Source organism: Pipistrellus hanaki (assembly GCF_964339955.1).
Source record: "Pipistrellus hanaki genome assembly, chromosome: 2".
Taxonomy (NCBI): Eukaryota; Metazoa; Chordata; class Mammalia; order Chiroptera; family Vespertilionidae; genus Pipistrellus; species Pipistrellus hanaki.
In genome coordinates this window covers 41,597,326-41,620,459 of record NC_140504.1, presented here as the reverse complement: position 1 = coordinate 41,620,459, position 23,134 = coordinate 41,597,326, and the positions used below count along the sequence as shown (strand labels likewise).

The 23,134-nt window shown below is 44.0% G+C and overlaps 1 protein-coding gene across 5 annotated transcripts in view; it reads left to right on the top strand.

Annotated features, from left to right (window-relative positions):
• Positions 1 to 23,134, top strand: part of MASP1 (MBL associated serine protease 1) — a gene marked incomplete at its 5' end in the record, with an annotated part of 59,065 nt that overhangs the window by 27,880 nt on the left and 8,051 nt on the right. For 2 of the 5 annotated variants that reach the window (XM_084875644.1, XM_084875643.1), the window contains 7 exons: positions 120 to 316; positions 1,638 to 1,785; positions 3,072 to 3,190; positions 4,205 to 4,283; positions 10,695 to 10,832; positions 11,674 to 11,748; positions 20,655 to 20,792. In XM_084875644.1, coding sequence (XP_084731770.1) covers positions 120 to 316; positions 1,638 to 1,785; positions 3,072 to 3,190; positions 4,205 to 4,283; positions 10,695 to 10,832; positions 11,674 to 11,748; positions 20,655 to 20,792 — 894 coding nt within the window. Of the gene's footprint in view, positions 1 to 119; positions 317 to 1,637; positions 1,786 to 3,071; positions 3,191 to 4,204; positions 4,284 to 6,967; positions 7,461 to 10,694; positions 10,833 to 11,673; positions 11,749 to 16,059; positions 18,516 to 20,654; positions 20,793 to 23,134 lie in introns of those variants that run through there. The other 3 variants (XM_084875642.1, XM_084875641.1, XM_084875645.1) reach the window with 3 other exon arrangements.

Genomic DNA, 23,134 nt, shown 5'->3' with positions numbered 1-23,134 from the left:
GGATAAGTATTCCTTTCCTACTAGCCTCTAGGGACCACTGTAGAACCATACAGTAACAGATAAGAAAGGCATTTCTGTGGCCATGTGTGGGTCACTTTGCTCTGATATATTTCCCATAGTGGAGTGCAGTGACAACCTCTTCACCCAGAGGACTGGCGTGATCACCAGCCCTGACTTCCCCAACCCTTACCCTAAGAGCTCCGAATGCTTCTATGCAATCAGACTGGAGGAAGGTTTCATGATCAGCCTGAAGTTTGAAGACATTTTCGACATTGAGGACCATCCAGAGGTGCTTTGCCCCTATGATTATATCAAGGTAAGCCTGCAATGGACCTTCCTCTGGCGATACTGGAAAATCTTGCTGAATTGGGGAAATTGATGATCTTGCCCTCTACCTTCTCCCAGGATAGGAGGCCAAACATCTGTCTTCCAAAAAATAACTATTTCAAGTAACATCTACCACCTTAATCAGATCCAGTCTAGAAATCTTCCCTGATCCAAAACTAGCCACTTGGCCACCTATAAAATCCCTTTTGCCATGTAGCATAATATCGTCATGAAGTAACACCTGGAAGGAAGCTCATGAGGACCACCTTAGAATTCTGCCTACCACACATAGTTGCCAGAGCTCTGCCATGAGCCTTATCCAGGTACTTAATCATTTGGGGATTTACTTTCCCCCCCTCTCCACAGTAAGGCTGACAAGATGAAGATATCACCCAGGATTGTAGAAGTCACTAAATGAGGCTTAAGGCGTTCTCATCCTCAGAGATGGGAGGAAGACAGTTAAACACATACGAAAGACCCAGGTCTGGGAGTTGGAAAATCTGGATCAGTGAATAGTACCTATTTCCTTTCCTCCATCCCACCGTCCTATCCTAGTCCAAACCCCATTATCTCCTGGGCAACTGCAAAGCTTCCACCCTTGCCCTACAATTCCTGTTCTCCCATAGCACCCAGGCTGATCTTCATAAAAGTCATATTAGATCAAGGTTGCACTTGGAAATAAGCATATTCCTCAGCACAATATGGCCCTTGCCTGTCTTTTCAACTTCATGCCATGGCACTCCCTCTGTTGGCCTTAACCTTCACATACACTGTGTTCTCCACCTGGAAAGTATTCTACCCTCCTTCTCCAATGAAAAACTCCTATTCATCCTATATGTCTCAAATCCAGTATCGCCTACTCAAGGAGGCCTTCCCTGGCCACCTATTTAGAGTTATTATCTATCATATTAATGATGAATTCCATAGGTTACATAGATTTTACTACATAAGTTAGAAACAAAAAGCACATATTTATTATCCTCCCCCAACTAGACTGAAAGTTTTTTGAGAGCAGAGGCCTTTTCTATGCTTTGCTCAGGACAAGGTCTGTCTCTCTCTGAGGCATAGTATGTTCATCTTTGAGCAGATTATTAGCCTGCCTAGTCCACTGTCAAGGCTATTATAAATTGTAAATTGTGGGACTAATGATGGAAATATCTGGTGAATGGTAAAATCCACTAGAAACGTGAGTGAATAATATGTTTCACATGAAGGCTTCCAGAAAACCCCAGCACAGTGTAAAGGTGGTCCCTGAAGCAGCCACTGCTATTCTGACGTGAACCTCCTTTTCCTTTGTCTTGTCCTCACAGATTGAAGTTGGGTCAAAAGTCTTGGGACCTTTCTGTGGAGAGAAATTCCCAGAACCTATCAATACTCAGACCCACAACGTCTCAATCCGGTTCCGCAGTGACAATTCAGGCGAGAACAGGGGCTGGAAGCTCTCATACAAGGCAGCAGGTAACTTTGTCATTGTGCTCAGCCCTCATGGAGCTCCGTAGCTGAGGGATGAAGAGGCTCCAGCCTGGGACTCCTCAGAGATTGTAGTGGGATTACCAGCTCTGCCACTGGTACAACAAGGCACATTTTCTCTTCTGACTCAGTTTCTCTTCTATATAATGGGGTGATCATGGGGTGATCGTGGTGTGTTCGAATTTACTGTATGTCGGAATCATATGGGGAGATTAAAAAAAACAGAACTTGGGTTTTGAACTGCACCCTCCCACACACACTGTGATTCATTGGGCCTGGAGAAGACCTTTCCAGCTCCATCCTTCTCTAAGTCTGAGGCTGGAATTTTGGTGTGAGCCTATAGCTCAAAATGTTCCACTACTGCGGTTTGTCTCTTTATGTTCCTCCTAGACTGGCAAAGCCCAAGGGTTTCATTCTCTAATACCCCAAGGCAGCCAATCCTGGCCCAAATATTAATAGAGCCATTTGACTCAATTTGTATGCAATAACTTGAAAAAGAAAAGGGTGGGCATCAGCGACAAGACCACAGCTGGGCATGACTATTTTAATTCATAGACTCCAATATCCTGGCCTGAACTGCACTATCAAATTTAGTGGCTGATTCTGCAGAGAAAAGTGAAGCAAATGTTAACGAAAGAGAGTTTGTCCAAGAAACATTTTCAGGGATAGCCCTAGGCCTGGGAATCCTGTCTGACTTTGCCTTTTGAAAATAGAGCTCAGAGGCATATGATCACAGACCAACACTTTGAGGCATGGTCTTGGGAAGAAAGAGCCATTGGTGTCACCCTGAGTTCCCCAAGAGGGCAAACTACTCCTGATAAGTAAATATTAGAACGGTATAAATTTCAGTTGCATATGGAACTACCATTTCTTTAATCAGATGAATTCAGTATGAAAGGTGAAGCTTTGGGAAGTATGGAGCTCCCCTGTCACTGTAGAAATGCAAATAGATGTTTGATGTCTACTATGGCAGATGTTATTTAAAAATAAGAAAGCATCAGACTAGGTTTACATTCAATGGCACTTAATATGCTATCCAATCGTGAGTTTTGATTAAATCATCTGGTTAACCACCTCATTATACAAATGAGAAAAGAGAGGTCCAAGAATCTACTCAGGTTCCAGTAAGTTTTCTTCAGGTTTTATTAGGTCCAGGCCCCTAACACCCAGTCCTGTGTCTTCTCCTCCATCATGCATGGCAGTCTAGGGACTGGCCTCTGGCTGCCATACTTTTCCTTGTTTTCTCACTTGCTATTTTTCCATTCCTTCACCAGGGAAGGAATGTCCAGGGCTACAACCTCCTGTCCAAGGGAAAATTGAGCCCTTGCAAGCCAAGTATTTCTTCAAAGACCAGGTGCTCATCAGCTGTGACACAGGCTACAAAGTGCTGAAGGTACAGGGTCCTGGTTGGGGAGTATTTGTAGACCAAGCTAGAGAAATTCTCTCGAGAGCTTCCCTGAATAGATGGGCTTCCAGAGCTTGTGATGGTCCCACCATAGTATTTTATAGATTTCCCATAAATCTACAAAGCACTCCAGAAGTTTGTCTTCTAAAAGTTTAAAGCATGTGTCCCAGACTCTCGCTTCTGGAAGTGGCACAAAAGTCTTTTACCAAAGTGTGGGCTGGTTTGAATTTCAAAAATCTAGCTCTACTCATCTCTACAATCAGGACAAACAACCTTAACAAATTTGAGGCTTATTGGGGAAAATGGGGGTGGAAAAACAGGGATTTTAGAGGTGACAGATATGTATTGCTAACTTGTCCACCCTCTGAAACCATGATTCTCCTAGGAATCACCTGCTTAACTTAAAAAAAAAAACAAGTCCACTTTCTAGGCCCACCTGAGCTCAATGAAAGCAGAATCTCTAGGGCAGTGCCCAGTGATTGGTTTTCTGTTACGTCGCCCAGGTGAGTCTGATGTGAGCCAAGCTGGTGGACCAGTGCCCTGAAGGAATGGTTCTCGAAGTGGGGTCCCCACTGCAGCATCAACTCACTTGTTAAAAATGCAAAGGCTTAATTCCTAGGTCAGAGCCACTGAATCAGAATCTTCAGGGGCAGGGCCCCGCAATCTGTGCAAGTGCCTTCAGGGTGCTGATGCTTGCTCAGGTTTGAAAGCCACCGCTCTGAAAAAGGAGTAAAAAGTATAGATTTCCCTTCAGAGACAGTCGCCCAAATCCCTTCTCATACCCTTTTTAGAAGTGGCAGGACTCTCTCCAAGGCAGGAATTGAGAATACGAACTCAGCATCTACTTTTTTTCTCATCTTTAAGCTTGCTCTTGGAGACATATGTTTGGAAAACTTCATGTTAGGACACCCAGATTTGTAGTTTGAGCTGCTTGTGCTGAAAAGGCACCACCAACCCCACCTGTTTTCCTTCTCCCCACATCTTTGTCATGTTTCTTCCTAGGATAATGTGGAGATGGACACATTCCAGATAGAGTGCCTGAAGGATGGCTCGTGGAGTAACGAGATTCCCATTTGTAAACGTAAGAAAACAAAATCCCTTTATTATAAAAACCATGAGTTCCCCAGCACTGGTGGGATTCGAGCAGAGACCACACAGGGGGGACCACTTGGCAGGTGCACTTTAAAATAAAGGGGGCAGGAGGTCAGCAGACACATGTGAGTTGGACAAAAGAAGTATATATCTTTTAGCAATAAAACAATAAGATTCCAGCCGAAACCGGTTTGGCTCAGTGGATGGAGCATGGGCCTGCAGACTGAAGGGTCCCGGGTTCATTTCCGGTCAAGGGCATGTGCCTTGGTTGCGGTGCATCCCCAACCAAGAGGTGTGCAAGAGGCAGCTGATCGATGATTCTCTCTCATCGATGTTTCTAGCTCTCTATCCCTCTCTCTGCCTCTCTGTCAAGTCAATAAAATATATTTTAAAATAAATAAATTAAAATTATAATGTTGAAAAAAACAAAAAAAAACAATAAGATTCCAAAAGAAACTTTTTGTGGGTCTTTACTTTCTAAATGCGGATTTTTACCTCTGCCTGCAGACAGGTTGCCAAACTTGCTACAGAAATAGCATGTCTCCAGGTTTGAAAGTAGCTCTCTGTTTCAAATAGCTAATTCAGGAAACTATTTTGGCCCCAGTGCCCAGAGCCAAGTGACCTTGCCAGTCCATGTGGCTGTCAGTCATATCCACTAAGTCTTCTGGGACGGCTTATGCTTTAGGACTATGGAGTCAACACAGTGGATGTGTGTGAAGCTGGGGACACAGTTCTGCATGACCTTGGGACTCAGAGTTCTTGCCTTGTCTCTGCTCCTAACCCACCCTATGACCATGGACTGGATCCTCCTCCTTAACTGTTAAATAGAAAGTTTGAACTATTTTAATATTCTAGAATATATCCTGGTGGTTCTAACATAATGTGTTCCATATAAATAACCTAGTAAACTTTGCAAAAATACCAAGTGTCAGCCACTTCCTCCTCTCCCCCTACCCATGTGACTTCAATGCAAGACTTGTAAAGACCACAATTTTAGGACACTTATCTACAGTGACAAAAAAAAAAAAAGGGAGGAAAAAGAGACAGGAAGGAAGGGGAGGAGGATTTGCTTTAGAACAGAGAGGTGAGAAGTCAAGAATTAGGATTAGTCTCGCCTGCCCCTAATTCATGACTGCATGTAAACTTGGAGTGGTATCCTTGTCCCACCATCTCCTAAATGGCTCAGATCCATTGGGCTGGCAGATCTACTCCCACTGCCCCAACGGGACACTATCAGGCTGGGACTCCCTTGAAGCAAATCCCAGACAGAACTTTGGAGCAGTGTGTGCTTGTTGTCAATTTTCCTTTCTTTATAGGATGATGTGGCTTGAGTCAGAGTCTAGTATGTATGTGTGGGGGACATGGGAGGGGGCAGGAGGTGCTTTTTATGGCTTCAACCAACATTTCCTGGATGCTTTGGCAGAGGTCTACAGAGAACTCAGATGGAAAAGACTAGAGCCAGACATGGAGAAACTTAAATGCCAGCAGACACATCTGCTGCCTCCTCCCACATGTGGCTCATGTGTGGTGCTGTGGCTGAGTTCTACCCATGCATGAGGCTGTTGAGAAGGAGGTGCTAAAGGAGAATGTGGGTGTAGAGGATGGAATGTGGCTTTGGAGTCAGAAAGTTGTAGATTCAAATCCAGATTCAAGCAGTTGCAGGTCCCTAAGAAATTTACTCAGACTATTTTTGCCTCAGTTTCCTACATTCTTGATTGTTCTGAGGACTACCTATGTTAATGTACATATCATACATGGGGAGCACCAGGAATAAGAAAAAGCTCAATAAAAGATTATTTCTTCCCCTACCCAACTCCATCACTAGGAAAAGTTTTGGTTTCTCTCATTTACACATGTAGAAAACTTTGATAATAATTTTCTTCCCTGAATAAGACACTTCTTATTGTAACATAAGTGTTGGTAGAGTTAGGCACTATTATATTTAATGGTACTCTTTTATGTGACTTTTGTTAATATACAGAAGAATGCCTGTTGTTTTGTGCCACAGAAAAGAGGAATTTTTTGTCTCCCTAATGTGATCTGGCTTTCCCAGCACAGCCTGGTTTGGGGCTATTAGAATTCCTATTTAGACACTTGGGACATCCCTGCTCATTTATTAGTAGGTATTTATTGAACATCTCTCTGTCCCAGGTATGTGCCAGGTCATAGGGAAAACACAAAATTGAAAAAGACTGAGAAGTTGAGAGTCCCCAAAGATTCTGAAAGACGTTGGGAACTGACAGGAAGTGTGTGTGCAGTGAAGAAACCTGCACCAGAACAGGAAGTAAAAATTATGGGACCTGCCACCACCTTGCTGTAGTGACCCCTGACAAGTTCTGTTCCATTCTGAATGCCATCTGTCAAATGAGTGTCCAGGTCAGGTGAATGCAAAGTTCACTCCGGAGCAGAATATTATACTCTTCATGAGCCAGCATTTATGACTGTGCAAATTCTCTGAATGGTACAAATTCTACAATCCCAAACTGCCTTCACACTGACTGTACCTAAACTGTGCATTCTTAATCAATTCTGGTGCAGTGATTTCTGTATTTCCAGCATGAACTGCTTCTGGTTTGCTTGCTAATTTTTCTCTTCTTTCTCTCTCTCCATTCCTCTCTCTGCTTCCTTTCTCTGGACCCACTGATCCCTCTTTGATCCTCACCATGGTGACAGAAACTGAAATGGATGTGGAGAGTGAACTCAAGTCAGAGCAAGTGACCCAGTGAATGACGGGACCCCACACACTGCAGACATCCAGGAATGGATCACTCACAAGACCCCGGGTCCCAGAGCTACTCCACCCTTCCCCACCCTGCCAACACTCCATTCCCCATTTCATTGCGGATCAGAAAGGATGCTAAACAAGACAACACATTCTCAAAGAATTGAAACTCCTGCCTGTATGAAAACAATTTTCATTTTGAGGGTTCAACCATTATTCAAACATTACTCTAGAAAAGAATAAATTAAAAAAAAAAAGACAATGGGAGATTTATCACCTCTAAGTGGACCATATTCTTCTCAAAGGAAAAATGACTTTGGTCCTAGAGACACAAGATTTCATAATATACAATCCCATGGCCTTAGGTTGACCAGGTCAAAGTGGGCCCTGGTTTCCAATCCACTTTACACTTCAAATTAAAATGGGTCAGAATGCCTGTGACTTTATGTCTTTAATATTTTTACTTGTTGCTATTTTCTTAACATGAGTAGGTGGAAGTAGGAATAACTCATATAGCCTGGATTTTTAGGGAAACTAAATATATCTTCATGCCTAAAAACTTCCCTTCCACTTATACCTAAGACAGGGCTAAGATTCCATCTTTCTTCTGGGGCTTATGCGTTTTGAATTTCTGAAAAATCACTCATTAAAGTTTTGCAAAAGATAGGGATCACATTGAAAGCAGCACCCCTCAGCTCAGGTGCCCTGGGAAATCCCAGGGTCAATTGTAAGTAGTGATAAGGGCTGTGGAATGCAGCCAGCATACTGGAAACCTCTGCTTCAGCCTGAACAAAATCTGGACACACATATCAGAGAAGCCTTGCATTGCATTGTGACTACTAGTTAGTGTGGTGAGGAAATGGCCTCTGGAGGAGGGCAGAATCCTGCAAGGGTGGACAAGGAGCTGCCCGGAGGTTTCAGTGCCCGCATAGGACAGGGGTGCCCCTAAGACAGGACATAGGATGGTCACTAAATACAATTGAATCAATATTTTTAAGCCCCAAAAGTATAATATATATGGTACTTGATGTGATAGAGGAAATTATAATTTAGGCAGAAGGTTTGAAATGGGCCCAAATAATTGTAATAACAGGCAACATGAGATGCATACATCAGAGAGAAGTCAATAAATAAAGGCTCTGCAAAGAAAATTATGGAATCATCCCTATCTGATTAGAAGAATAAGAAAAGTTTTTCAAGAAAAAGCCACATTTAAGGCCTTGAGGTGGCTAGGACACGAATACATAGGGTTTCCCATGTGGGCAAAATAGCAGGGGAGAAAGAGGTACAGGAAGGGAACTGTGATGCTGGAACAAAAGTCCATGGAGGGAAAGGATGGAGGTGAGACTGAGTGGGAGGGGGCCATTCCTGGGTTGAGCCAACTCTGAGTTCTCTAAGAAGCCCTCAAATTGTGGCAAAGTATGCTCAAGAAAGGCATGGGGTGGTACACCCCATTCCAAATAATGAGAAAGGGAGGTCAAGGGAATGGGGAAGAGTGTAGAAGTGGCCAGAGGAATCTTTAGAGAAAAGGATGAAACTCTTCCTAAAGCAAAGAAGACAGACTAGTTAAGGAAGCACAGTCTGGATACAGCATCTTTGGTGATACCAGTCAGAGCTTCTCAAGGCAACTAAAAAAGGGAAGTTGTCTTTGGGCCACCATAGCCTTTGGGAGAAGGCATACCCCTTTCCTGCTCACTCTACCCAAGCTGAAGTGATTTCCACTTTCCACTATCTACCACTTCCTCTATATGGTTGTAGGACCATCTTTAGAAAGTGGGCAAAGTTACTTTTCTAGAGTAATATGAAAGCAGGCCCTCCACCCAGAATACTTCTCACCAGTGCTAGCTATGTCACATAGCTTGACTTTCTCACCATATCTAAGATCAACCCTAGAATTCCTCCACCTGGAATTAGGTATCAGGTTTTGAAGATATCTTAGGCAAAATGAACTGCTAGATTGGAGTTAAGGGAGATGAAAGTCATGCCAAGATTCAAGCACCAATCAATGGCATTTCCTAAAAAAGTAAAGAAAATGTGATGTGCTGTGAGACGCAGCAGGAAAATGCATTGAAAACTGTTGATAGCTTTCAATAATAAATATTACCACCTCTTGTCATCCTAGTGCTAATCTTCACATGCTCTCCTCACAGTGTAGATGAATGTGCCTACTTTGAGTGATCAAGACAAATGGGAATGATTTGTCCCGGGGCGGGAGGGGGGGGGGGGGGAGAAGGAAAGCAGATGCCAGAACAAAACACTAACTAGTTCTCCTGGTTTTTGCTATCCTTTTGGGTAGAAGGGATCTACCTACATTTATTCCCATTCTTCATCCTCTGCTCCATCCCGAAGGGTATTGGAGTTAGTTATATTTTAAGTTTGACGACTCCTTGTTCAATCAAACCGAAGAATTTGGAGTCCTAAACTTAAAAATCACAATATCTGAGTAGCATCTCAGGGGTAAATTGTCCCCTTTCTGTTTTCTAAGGTGAGCAGGCAAAATTCAGAAAAAGAAAAACTCTGGAAATTCTACCAGAGCCTTGGAATGCAGTCCTCTGAAATTATCAGAAGGTTGACAATCAATATTGATCATTATCCAGCTAATACTGATTATAGGCAGTTTCAACTAGCAAACAGATCCTTCAGAACTGTCAGCTTTGTTTAGTTAAGAAAAACTGAGTTAAGGTCAGGTCTAGTTCCCTGATCATAATTCGCTGTGTGACCTTAGACCAGTTAAGTCTCTTCTCTGAGCTCATCTGTAAAGTTGACCTTTTTGACACCTGCCTTAGCAATCCTTTGCAACTGTGAACTTCTGTGATTCCTCTATGATTCTTCAAATCTGGTAGAGGTTTTAGACCTAAGAATAAGATTTCCTTAGGAATGAGCACCATGGAAGCCCTAATGGAAGCCCATGAAGAAACATGGACAGTTTGGGTCCTCAGCCTCTGACCTGGCTCCTGGTAGACTCATAATGGACTTTATCCCTGCTGGAAACTTGCCTGAGACCTTGTTGGACTGGAAATCTCCCCTGAAAAGCAGATATCTTTGGTCTTATTCTATAGCCAACTTCAATGTCCTGCCACCAATAATTAGAAAAAATAAGCAGGTGAAGACTAAAAATTGGTCTACCCTGACCACCACCTCCTGACTTTTGTGTCTACAGAGAGCCAGCAGGGTAGGGCTTTATTGCATTTCTTTCTGTTTTATTTATTTATTTGTTTGTTTATTTATTTACTGAGCTTCAGTATGAGCACATTAATGGCTCTTAGCGTGTGGTTGGGTCTGGAAGTATTGAACATCCTTTGGTTCTTCTCAGCCAGAATTTCTTGCTGAGCCACAGGCTTCAATTTTGGGAAGAAGAGGCTAAGAGGAATGTACAATAGATCTGGAAGTCAAGGAAAGAGCCCTGGTAGGGAAGAGATGGGTCTGCTTAAATCTTAGAAGACGTGCTCTTGCCCTGAAATTGAGATTAGGATAAGTGAATTGACCACACAATAGATGGGAGAGACCCCAAAAGCAAGGCCACTGGTGATTTCATAGGTCGTGCCCGCCATAATCTCCTGGAATCATTCTCAGACTATAGCATGACTTACCAAAGCTATGTGCAGTGCACAACAGGCCAAATGGCCCCAAGAAGAAGAGCAACAGATAATTGAGGGATCTTACTCTCTTCTCGCTCAGTTGCAGACTGTGGTGCCCCAGCAGAGCTGGAACATGGGCTGGTTACCTTCTCCACAAGGAACAACCTGACCACATACAAATCTGAGATCAGATACTCCTGCCAGCAGCCCTACTATAAGATGTACAACAATATCACAGGTGAGCCCTGCTTGCTAAACCAGCCCCCTTCCACCTCACACATACTTTGGGTTTCAGGGTTATGTTGGGGGCTGAAACAGTCAATCAGTTGGCCACAGTTTGGCAGGATTGGGAATGAAAAACATTTGGAGACATGCCTCTCCCTGGCTCAGGCCTGCATGCCAAGAGGTAGGCCACATGGTAATCCACACATCTACATTCAAAGCCTCCCACAGAGAAAGAATCCTCAGGGACATGGGACTGATCAGTTCTGCCTCTGCCAAACTTGGGGTTAGGGTTAGGGTAAGCACTAAGAAAATTCTCCTAATTTCTCCAAGTTCTCACTTTAAAAAGGGAGCAGTGATGGAGCTCACAGAGCTACTGTAAAATGCAGATGAGATGGTAGACATAGGTGTGATTCATTAAAGCATTTGTTAAGTGGAAAAGGAAGGGAAGAGAAAGTGTGCCAAAGAGCACTGTGTGAACCAAGGCCTGTGTGACTAATAATAAGTGCCTGCCAGGAGCTAGGCAGGGCTGGGCGGGGAGGGAGCAGTCGCAGACAGGCAGGAGTCAGATTGCACAGAGCCTTGGACACCATGCTGAAGCTTTTGGTATTTGTTTTTTTAGGGCAATGAGGAGCTATTGGTAATATTGAGAAGAGGAGGGACATGGTGAGATCCTCATTTTTAGAAAGAGGCCTCAGGTTGCAGAGTGGATTGGCTCAGATGGAATGGCATCAGAAAGATAATTTGGAAGACTCAAAATGATCCACAGTAGAGGAATTAAGAACCAAGATCTATTTTCCATGTGCTTTAAATTGACCATTTCCTCCCCTTTCTTCAATCTTTTTTCACTCTCCCAGGTATATACACCTGTTCTGCCCAAGGAGTCTGGATGAATGAAGTACTGGGGAGAAGCCAGCCCACCTGTCTGCCAGGTACCTCACCCTAAGTCATCTGCTTCAAGGTCTCCTATTCAAGGCCTTATGGCCACAGGAATTCTGGGTGTTCATGGAGGGGAAAGTTGAGGGCATGATGCTTTGATTGCTTTTTAAGATACCTTTAGAGGTTCAAAGGTCAGATAAACGCAGCCTCACACCTTCTCAAACTAATTAGCCTCTATATTTCTAAATTCACATGTTCTATCAGCCCAGGAGCCTTTCTGTCTCTTTTCTCTGTAGTTTTGCTCCCTTCACACCAAGTTTTTTAGTCTATAAGTGTGTATGTGTCAGGAAAATCAAGAAAGTGGACACCCATCCTCAATCACCCACCATGTTGGAGAGGAAACAAACAATATCAGAGAAATAACTATAGGATAGAGTAAGTTATTTCAAAGATCAATGTGTTCAAGTCTTGCTGACTGCTGCTTCCCTGTAGCTCACCTGAACCATTTTAAATTTAAAAAAACTGTAGTAATAGGGAGTCAATGTGCAGCTATGGATTTAGGGTATATTTTATGGATACTTGTGTTAGCATTAAAAGTATAGATGGTTTGCATCACAATCATGTTGCATATATGTATACTAGTATATTGCAACCAATTTAGTAGAAAAGTATAGCCCTAAATGTAGGGTTAAATAAATAACTCACATTTAAACAATTAAAATTATATTTAATGTTCACATTAAACAATTAAAATTATATTTAATATTCACATTTAAACAATTAAAATTATACTTAATATTCGCAACAGAAATTTATGCTTTAAAAAAAGCAAGAATAGCAGTAATTGAAAGACAAAACCATTCAAGACAGCACTGAGGAGCAGTCCTGATTCTGTCTGCAGATTCCTCCAGCAGTAGGAGTTTCAGAGTGTGGTGAAGTGGTGTGTAGCATCTGTATTTTACTGAACCAGACGGTTAGAGAGATGGAGGTAGTGTTGTTATTTGATGGAGATAGTGTTATTTACACTTTAGTAATCCTCAATATCACTCAGTAGGCTTTTAGATGTTAGAATAGACATTAAAATGGAAAAGCTACAGAGTTGTCTACCATTAGCCTTAAGAACTGAAGAAAGTGTCAGCATTTGGGAATCAGTTTTGGCCAACACTGAGGAGCTATGAGATCCCAGAGAAGAAAGAAGTCAGTGCCTGTGGTTGTCTGGGAGTAGAGGGGTGAGGGCTGGTTAGGAAGACTTCACTTAGGGTTTTATGCTTAGAAAGGATTCTTGAGGAAGTAAAAAAAAAGGGGGGGGGGGAAGGTCAATTCATTTATACTCTACTAATCCCCATAAACTTGCGTAGGCTTAGTCAGAAAGACACACAAGACTATACTGTTGGTGAAGTCTAAGAGAAGTTGGGAAATGGTAGAGCTGTGACAAACTGGAAGTTTACATCTCTACTTTGCTAAAAATACTATGTGGACCAAAGAAAATAGCACTGCAGGTAGATTCTGGGCAGCCATGTTATGACCTCTGGAAGGAGAAGAGGCCCTGTGCTGGGAATCAGGGGCTTGAATCCTGATTCTGGTATTATCATTTCCTAATTGTGATCTTTGGTAAGTAATATCTCTGGGACTAGGATTCCATAACTCAGAGGTGAAGGAGCAAACCCATGTGATCCATTACATTCTATAACTTTTATGGTCATCATCCTCTATATTTATACAAAGTATTGGATACAATGAGTCATAAAATTATTTTAACACTTGATGTTGGGCAGAACCATGGTGCATCATTGGACCAGGCTAAAGATTTATAAATTCTCTCCTCCTAAAACACTGAGATTGAACCCAGAAAGAAGCCAGAACAAAGAAAAACGATTTCGCCAAGTGTCATAATATCCACCTTCTCACAAAAACTACTAAGCAAATATTATTTTCCCCTTACTTTACACATGAGAAAACTAAGAATCAGTGCAGTATGGTTTATCCAAAACTACCCACAGAAAGTAAGGGGCAGAGCTGGAAGGTGAACCCAAAACTTTTGATGTCAATATAGCACTCTGAACACTTCTTGATTCTGATTATAGTTTATGCCATCCTCATGAACCCAATATCACATTTTTGTTTTGAAAGCACTCCCTCAGTTCCTCCAGTCTTCTAAGGCTCAAGTCTGGCTGCAGTACAGCTGAGGCTATAATATTTCTTTTCTTTTTTAATTATATTTTTATTGATTTCAGAGAAGGGAGAGAGAAAGAGAGCATCATCAATGATGAGAGAGAATCATTGATCACTGCCTTCTGCCTCTCTCCTGGGGATTGAGTCCACAACCCACGCATGTGCCCTTAACCAGAATAGAACCTGGAACCCTTCAGCCCACAGGCCAACATTCTGTCCCCTGAGCCAAACCAGCTAGGGCAAGACTATAATATTTCAAGAAGATTCCTTTCTCTAGGGAAGGACTAGATGTAGAATGGTGTCAGTTGAAAGAATGACCCTGTTTCCATGAGCCTTGTCAATGGCTTGTTGCATTATCCAGCTCTTAAAAGCAAAAAACCATAACAAGAAGAAAAACAGTCTTTGTGGAGAAAATGAAGTTAGAGTCATAAGAAATGGCTCTGACTTTGAGTATGTCACTTGCCTTTTCTGAACCTTGGTTTCTCCATCTGCAAATTAGCTGTTTTCCAAGCTACCCCAACTCTGACATTTTAGGACTTGGGTTATGCCATTGACACCTTGGTTGGAAAAAAAGCGCCATTTTTTCCAGCACTGGTTTTGTTATTATCATGGACTAAGCCACAGGCATGTCTTTTTGGGCACTAGATGAGTCATTGTGCAGGGCTCATTACAGACCTGCCTTGAGCTGTCACCTTGTAGGCTGCTGCTTGTAATTGGGAATCTGGCCTTCAACTGTGAAAGGCCAGACCACAGAGAGTTAGCAAAGGCCAGCTCATATGTGGCCTGGGGTGAACAACAGGGTAACTCAAGAACAAATAAGAAACATTTGGCATCAGGAAGAAGCACATCTGAAAAGCATTAGGTTTCTAAATGCCTTCCCAAAGGTGCCAAGAATACTCAAATGCTCTTTAGTCTTTGTTGCTAGTTTCTAGGGCCAAGGAGTGTAGCCTGGCCATTTGCAACCAAGAAGAGGCCCATGTTCCCACCAGGCTTACCTCCCAGGCCTAAGAACCATGCTGGAAAGGGTTCATGTGAACTTGTTCTTAGCCAGCGGGGCATGATCCTGAAGACCCTCTGCTCATGAGCCAAAGGTGTTTGGCTGTAGGAGGCTGGTGGTGCATGTGCATGCTTGGGGTACAACTCAGAGGAACGAAGTTTGATCAGACCTTTCTTCTTCCACTGAAGGTATACAGAGTTCCTGTGTGCAATGATGGGTGGCTCAGAACAGAGCCCATGCATCATTGCTTGTAGATTATGCCACCTTTTTCTATCCTTACTTGCCCTGGGCATCAATTTTCAGCTTGAGTCTTTTATGCTAGAGAAGAAAAGGTTAGAGGGACCATCACATGATCTGTACATGTAATGAGGCATTGTGGAATACAGGACAAAACATTGGTTGTAGAATCTAGTTAAGCCTCTGCTACTTAATAGCCATGTGACCTTGGATAGTCACTTAATCTCTGGAGAGTTTTACTTACCTATAAAATGGGGGTGACCAGGACAAACAAAATAAAAATTAAAGGAATTTGGGATTTAAAAGATCCTTGGAGATAATTTTAAACTGCCTCATTTAGCAGATCAAAAATTAAAATCTAGAGAGGGCAATTTACTAGCCAAAGTCATACAGGACATAAGAGAGAAAATTCAGGTCAAGGCCTCAGGTGTGTTGGCTCCTACTACAAGTGTTTCTTGTGACTTACTAGACCATATTTTAGTTTCTTTCATCTCTCAAAGCCCATGACCTGTGGTTTTAAGAAGTTTTATAACTTCCCACAGTATGGACTACTGGAATATGAGATGCCTTTCTAGAGAGAAAAAAAAAAAAAAAAAAGGAGCGGGGGGGTTGTTGATCATATTGGAGACTGGCCAGGCTCAAGATGGTCTAGCCCAAAAGTGATCCTGGCTAGAAATGGTTCAAGATGATTGATGGTCCATGCATGAAATGGTCTGATCCATAGATGGCCCTGATTACACAAGGTCCAGACTATAGCTCAGCCAGGCTAGAAAAATTTAGGCAAACATAAAACCCAGCACAGAGATCTTCTAGGCTAGTGTGGCCCATGTTGTAGAGTAGGGTCCTGTGGTGGCAAAATCTACAGTGGGTGAGGTATGAATTTCTCTTAGTGTCTCTTTTCACATGATGACCTTTTCACAGTGTGTCTCTTGTCCCCACTCCCTCCTTCTTCTTACAGTGTGTGGTCAGCCCTCCCGCACCCTGCCAAACCTGGTCAAGAGAATCATCGGGGGCCGGAATGCCGAGCCCGGCCTTTTCCCATGGCAGGCCCTGATAGTGGTGGAGGACACCTCGAGAGTGCCAAATGACAAGTGGTTTGGGAGTGGGGCCCTGCTCTCTGAATCCTGGATCCTCACAGCAGCCCATGTGCTGCGCTCCCAACGCAGAGACAACACAGTGACACCAGTCTCCAAGGAGCACATCACTGTCTACCTGGGCCTGCACGATATGAGGGACAAATCAGGGGCTGTCAACAGCTCAGCTGCCCGAGTGGTGCTCCACCCAGACTTCAACATCCAGAACTACAACCACGACATAGCTTTGGTACAACTGCAGGAACCTGTGCCACTGGGACCCCACATCATGCCCATCTGCCTGCCAAGACCAGAACCCAAAGGCCCTGTGCCCCACATGCTAGGCCTGGTGGCGGGCTGGGGCATCTCCAATCCTAATGTGACAGTGGATGAGATCATCAGCAGTGGCACTCGGACTTTGTCAGATGTCTTGCAGTATGTCAAGTTACCTGTGGTGCCACACGCAGAGTGCAAAACCAGCTATGAGTCCCGCTTGGGCAACTACAGTGTCACGGAGAACATGTTCTGTGCCGGCTACTATGAGGGTGGCAAGGACACATGCCTTGGAGATAGTGGTGGGGCCTTTGTCATCCTTGATGACTTCAGCCAGACTTGGGTGGCCCAAGGCCTAGTGTCCTGGGGAGGCCCTGAAGAATGTGGCAGCAAGCAGGTCTATGGGGTCTACACAAAGGTCTCCAACTATGTAGACTGGGTGTGGAAACAGATGGGCTCTCCTCAAGGCCTCGGGGAGCTCCAGGTGGAACGGTGAAGCTGACAGGCCTCCTCAGGGCCTACCCGCCCTGCCTCAGCCCAAGCGAGGCTGACTCCACACTTCTGACAGCACACTCCATGTTACTCACTAGACCAAATGGAATGGAATATGCTGCTCCCATCCTCTGAGGAAACCCCAGGACCCTGAGAGGCAGTAGAGTGGTATAGAGGAGAGTCTCTACACAAAAAAAACCTGGGCCCATGGCCCTGAGCAAATCCCTTCCCCTATCCAGGCCTCACTGTCCTCAGCAATACAAAAGAGCTGGAAGTCTGGGCCAGTCCTAGCACTACTCTCCAGTCCCGCTTTATTCCAGTGGCCTTATTCACTCCTATTCACTTATCAAATCCATGGTTGCTATAACTGGATCTGATTGTTAGAAAATGTTTTCTTACATTGAACTGAACTCCAAGTGCATATATTTTCCTAGATCTATCCTCTGGACACAGACAAGTCTAGTTACTTCTCTAGGAGAAACCCATTCAGGTTTGGGAAGATGGAGATTATACCCTAAGGCCCTGCTCTCCTAGTGAAATCCCTGCAGCACTCTTATCCGGGATTTCTCTCCCAAAAGCTTCTTGGAGTCCAAGCCTTAGTCTTTATGGCATCTGTTAAAGGGACTTAAAGGAACAAAAAGAAAGCTGGGGATAGCTGGATGACTTGGAAAAGAGAAAAGCAGTGGAAGGCTCTCCAATCCTCTTAAATTCCTATTGTCAACTCAGAACATGTCATTTTGGACCACATGTCTACCCTCAAATACCAGCTGACTGCATGAGGTACTCCAGACAAGCATAAAGCAACCTGCCAGCCTTGGAATGTTTCATCTGAAAAGGTTGCCTGAGCCCCAGCCCTAGGCATGGAGACTCATCTGAAAGAAAAGAAGGCCCATGCTGTGCCCTGCTGTGCTTCTGAGCAGGAAAATGAAAGAAGGGTAAGCTAAGGACATTAGGAGTGACCTCATCCTAGCAGGCTGCCCAGCATGCCCATGATCTGAGCTCTGCAGAGAATCCACCAGCATGAATGTTCAGAGGCATGTACTCCTCCAGTTTGCAGGAGCCAGAGTAAAGGGCAGCAGAGACTTACCTATGAAAGGCAGTGAAATGAGACGGAGAGCCAAGAATCCGAAGTTCCAGCCCCAGCTTTGTTCCCCACTGGCTGTATAACTTTTGACAAATCACTTTTTCTTTGGGGGCTCATTTTCCCCATCTATAAAAGGAAGGCATTGGATCTCCCTCAGGGTCCTTCTAGCTCCAGCACTCAGTGCTTCCAATTGCCAGCAGCCTCTCCATGGCCTTTACAGGACTGACAGTCTTCCTGGGATTTTTCCACCAGAGACAGATGGCCAGAGAAGCCCCTGAGAGGGACTCCCAAGAGAACAGTTGGGAAGTGTCCACTTTTCTAATGGGTTCATGAAACCACACTCCTGTGCCTATGAACACTGCATGTAGAGGATGCTATATATTGTATATCTTATATCACAAGCTCACCACTCTGTAAGGTGCCTCTGCACTCCGTGTCTCCTGTCAGAGATCTAAAGTGGAAATAAAATCTCTGTGGATAATCAATAGCCTTTATTTGGGGGGGTTTGATTATTGTTGATATTTGTTTGTTTGTAACTCTTTAAAAAGAAACTTGCCCCTCATAAAGCCAAAATCTCTTTCATTACAGAAAAGGTACAAAGTTTGTCACCTAGATATCATCCAAGAAAATGTGTCCTCTCAGAGGCTGTACATTCCTTCAATGCATTGCCTGCTATTTTAAGTCCTTGACTTCAAAGAGCTCAAACTAGCATGCAAGGAAAGGTCCTGTGCTTCTATGTCTCACACATAGGCAAGAGGAGTTAAGTGTCATAAGAGAAGTGTAGATTGCAGTATTATGGGAACTTAAAAAGAACAAGAAATCCATACAACTTAAGAGGGTCTGGAGGACCTTTGCAGAGAGTTGTTCTGGGAGATGAAAGCACAGGCAGAATGGACAAAGATCAAGCAGGAAAGGGTGCATAAATAGATTGAGAGCAGTGGGGATTAAGGGAGAGTGGAAAGAGTCTTGAAAGCCATTTATGTTTGTACTCTGTCCTGAAACTAGTGACTCTGTATTTTAGGGTATATCATAATCACCTGGGATGCCTGTTAGAAATTCAGATTCCTGGGTCCCCCTGGGAATTTCTCAATCAGCTAGTCTAAAGGTGGGCAGCATAGTGTGGAAAGTGGCTTGTGGCAGGGAGTTGCTGAGCTACAAAAACAGGTTGGAAAGCTACTGCAAACATTCTGGAGGGAAATGGTGAAAATCCACCAACCCTAGGGCTATGATAACACAGATGTGTGGGCAGGGAATTTTAAAATATTTAAGCAGTGTGTTCAGCAGGGCTTAGTGTCTAGGCATAGAAAGAGTGCTGATGTGGGTGTGGGGGTAGCACAACCTAGCCTGTCAGTGAGGGCTGCCTATGGGTGCAGTCATGATATGCCTTGGTTTGGAGTTTGTATTATAATGACAATGTCATGCTTTCTACATCATTGGGAACTGAAACAATCCTAAACTATGTGTAAAACTTTATATGTAGCTAATTTCAAGGATTATCATGTCCTGTGTTCTATTATCTTTCAGATTTTTACTTTTCTCTAGATATTTGGACTGTGTGTGTTGTGACATATTGAGACACTGAGGGGTCATGAAGGTTATGTGGAGAGCACACTGTGACACGGTGCTTCTTCCAAATTCACCTCAAAGGAGAAGGAAGGATGTGAAAACTGTCACCTCTTCTCCCCAGAAGCTTGGTTATGGAAGGAAGGGATAGGAGAAACTTTTAAATGAATGGGATGCAGAAAGGGTAGAAATTTGATTTTAGGATGAGAAGGCCTGACCCTGTTTTGGAGCCATAGATAAAAGAGGGCTGCAAAATAGAGAAAAGGGATAAGAGTTTGGAAGTGAGGAGATCCAAAGCCCAGAATTAATTTTGGAGACAAGAAAGTTTACAAAGGAAGCAGATGGAGTGAGGGATGGTTGGGGCATTTCCCACCCAGTGGGCTTTGAGTCTCTTCTGGGAATAGGAGAGGAGGTTAGCTTAGTGAAAAGAGAAATATAGACTATATAATTGAAGTCTATACCAAAAGGTTTCAGGTATGGTTAGATCAACTGTTTCAAATATCAGGATATAATCTCTCCCTTGCTTCACTCCTCATCTTCTAGTTCCACTTTTCTCTTCTAGTAACATTATTATCAGCAGAATCTCCATGAAGTGATCTTTGGAAGATCTGGGCTTATAGCCAGTAGTTTAGCAACCCCAACAGATCTCTCTCTCTCTCTCTCTCTCTCTCTCTCTCTCTCTCTCTCTCTCTCTCTCTCTCCCTCCCTCCCTCTCTCCCATGCTTAGCCCCCAAGTCAGGCTTTCATTGGCCAGGCCAATTTTATATTCCCACCTCAGAGCTATTTCTGTAACCAGAGGATGAGAGGCATGAATTAGTCAGGTCTGGATGACATTCCTACCTCTAAAACCAGAGATAAAGTCATTCCAACTCAAGATATATAGACTAGGAATAGGGGAAGAGTGGATCCCAGAGGAAAATTGGCATGCTGTCCCTGAATGGGGCCATGGATGCTTGGAGATCAAAAATTAACAGGTGTTTCTAACAGAGAGTAATGAGCTGGTAGTTCCGGAAAAAGGCGGGATGGAGCCAAGAGTGTGACGTGTTCCCTCTCCTTTGGCTGCCGCAGTGTGTGGGCTCCCCAAGTTCTCCCGGAATCTGATAGCCAGGATCTTCAATGGGCGCCCTGCCGACAAGGGAACCACCCCCTGGATTGCCATGCTGTCAGACCGGAATGGGCAGCCCTTCTGTGGAGGATCCCTTCTAGGTAAGGAGAAGGTGGAAGGGGTGGGGAACTCAGAGTTAGGAGCCAGTGTGGGAGCAAAGGTAGGTTGATCAACATTTCTTCATTGAGAACCACTGTGTACACCAGTAGCAGGGCCAAAAAGTATAGTGTTGTAGAAAGGGCCCTTAGCTGAGGCCAAGAGATATGTGTTCCTGTTCTAACTGGTTCCTTTAGTCAACAAACACCTACTGAGTCCTGGTCAGTCTCTGGCACTTGGAAGGATCAGAGAGTCAGCCCCTCAATCATGAATTATAAGACCTGGCTCAAAGGCAGGGTGTGCCAAAGCTATGGAAGCAGGGAAAACCAGGAAATTCACCCTGGAGAAGTGAGGGAACTTAGTTACAAAGGCCTTGAATGCCCTACTTAGGAATTTCTATTTTATCCTGAACACTATTGCAGACTTATAAGCATGTTCTGGAAAGTTCTCCCAAGATAATGTGTATTGAAAAGGAGGGTGACTCAGGAGGTCAGGGTTCAGTGAGGTAGCTATTGCAATAGTCAAGAGGGAAGTCATTAGCTTTAGAATGAGGAAAGGGGGTGAGTGATGGCAATGAGAGAGATTCAAAAGCATTGGGAAATAGAATCATCAGGCTTTTGTAATGGATTAAGTGTGGTGGGAGTGGGAGCAAGAGCAGGACAGGAAAGGCTGACAGACCTTCCTGCCACAATTGAGTCCAGATGACCTAAGGTCCATTCCAGTTCTGACATCCTAAGAAAAAGTAATAGCACTCTGGAGTCTGCAGCCAATGCCTGGATTGATCCCATCACAAAGGAAGAAGGTCTGGATGGGTTCACATCTGTCTACACAGCTCCTGGGGCTGCTGATCTAGCTTCTCACTGACCCACTTCCTCCAGGGTTCAGTCAGGTGAGAAAAGCTCCCCACCAGGATCCCCCCAGGTACCAGACATGGACCAGGACTACAGTCAGACACTCTGGAATATGTGAAATAGCAATCAGGTGTTATCCCTCCTCTTCAAGAAATTGATCCTTACATTCCCACAAACACAAAGGTGAGTGTTCCCACCCCATTAAGCCTCCCAAAGAGGCACAGAGAGTAACTACAGATGACAGGGGCAGCCAGCCCTATGAGAAATGGGCACAGGAAAGGACCAAGGGATAGAAGGAGGGAGAGGGACAGAGAGACAGAGCTAGAAGGACAAAGAGAGGACAGAGAGATAGAGAACATGAGAGAGACCTGGAAAATAAGAGAGAGGGACTGGAGAGAAATAAAGGAGAAAATAAAAATAAACAAATATGACAAGAGGAAGAGAGGCTGGTAGAGCACAGATAGCCCAGAGAGAAGAGAAATCAGGAAAGACAGAAAAGCAGAGAGGAACCAGAAGTAAAGGAAGAGTCAAAAAAGAAGCAGAGAAATGGTGAGGAGCAGTGGGGAGAGTGGAGGCATGAGACCACTGCTGGTTTTGTTAGAATGTGAGAGATGGATTATGTGCCCACAGTTTTAAGAATTAAGAATTAAATTTTAACTCTTAAAATTTAATTGAGATTTTAAGTTCAATCATGTCCAATGCTTATTTGTATCCTCTGCATGTTTATTCCATGTCATGTTTTGAAGGTGTTAGAAGTCTGCTTCTTTATCCTTGACCACGCTATGAGTTCTCCCATGCTCCACCCTGCACAGCTCTCCTAATCTAGAATTTCTGTCCTCCCCTGGTATTCAGTTTTGAAGAGGGAGTGCAGGGTGGGAGGGAATGTGGGGAAAAGGCTGAGGGACAGAGGAAGGAAGGAAGGAAGGAAGAAAGGAAGGAAGGAAGGAAGGAAGGAAGGAAGGAAGGAAGGAAGGAAGGAAGGAAGGAAGGAAGAAAGAAAGGAAGGAACCACCATTTCGATGGCTTGGGGACTCCAAGAGTATTTGCAAAGCTGGGAGGCAATGCCATATCTCTGGACTTCCCATTGCACACCCCTGGGTTCATTTAAATGCTCCAGAGCCTTGCTCTGAGATGGCTCTCTCATCCCATTTTATCCACATGGGAAATTTGGTCCCCGGCTGTGGACAAAGCTCAAAAATTCCTCCAGACAAAGAGAGTGGTTTGCATCGAGCTCTATTTAGAACCCAGGAGCCAGAGAACATAGCTGCTGCTGAGAGGGCCTGGAACCTGCTCCAAAAATGTACCTCTACTTGGAACTCTGAACTCTGACCTGATATCCACACCCCAAAACCCTGGTGCCTTTTCTTTCTGTTTGGCTCATTCTGGTTATGCCTCTAGTTTTAGTTACTTAAGAATTTATCATCTGTTTCACCTAAAGAATGAGCCAAAGCCTGACCCTATATTAAACAAAGGGCAGGAACCAGTCCACTGAGGGG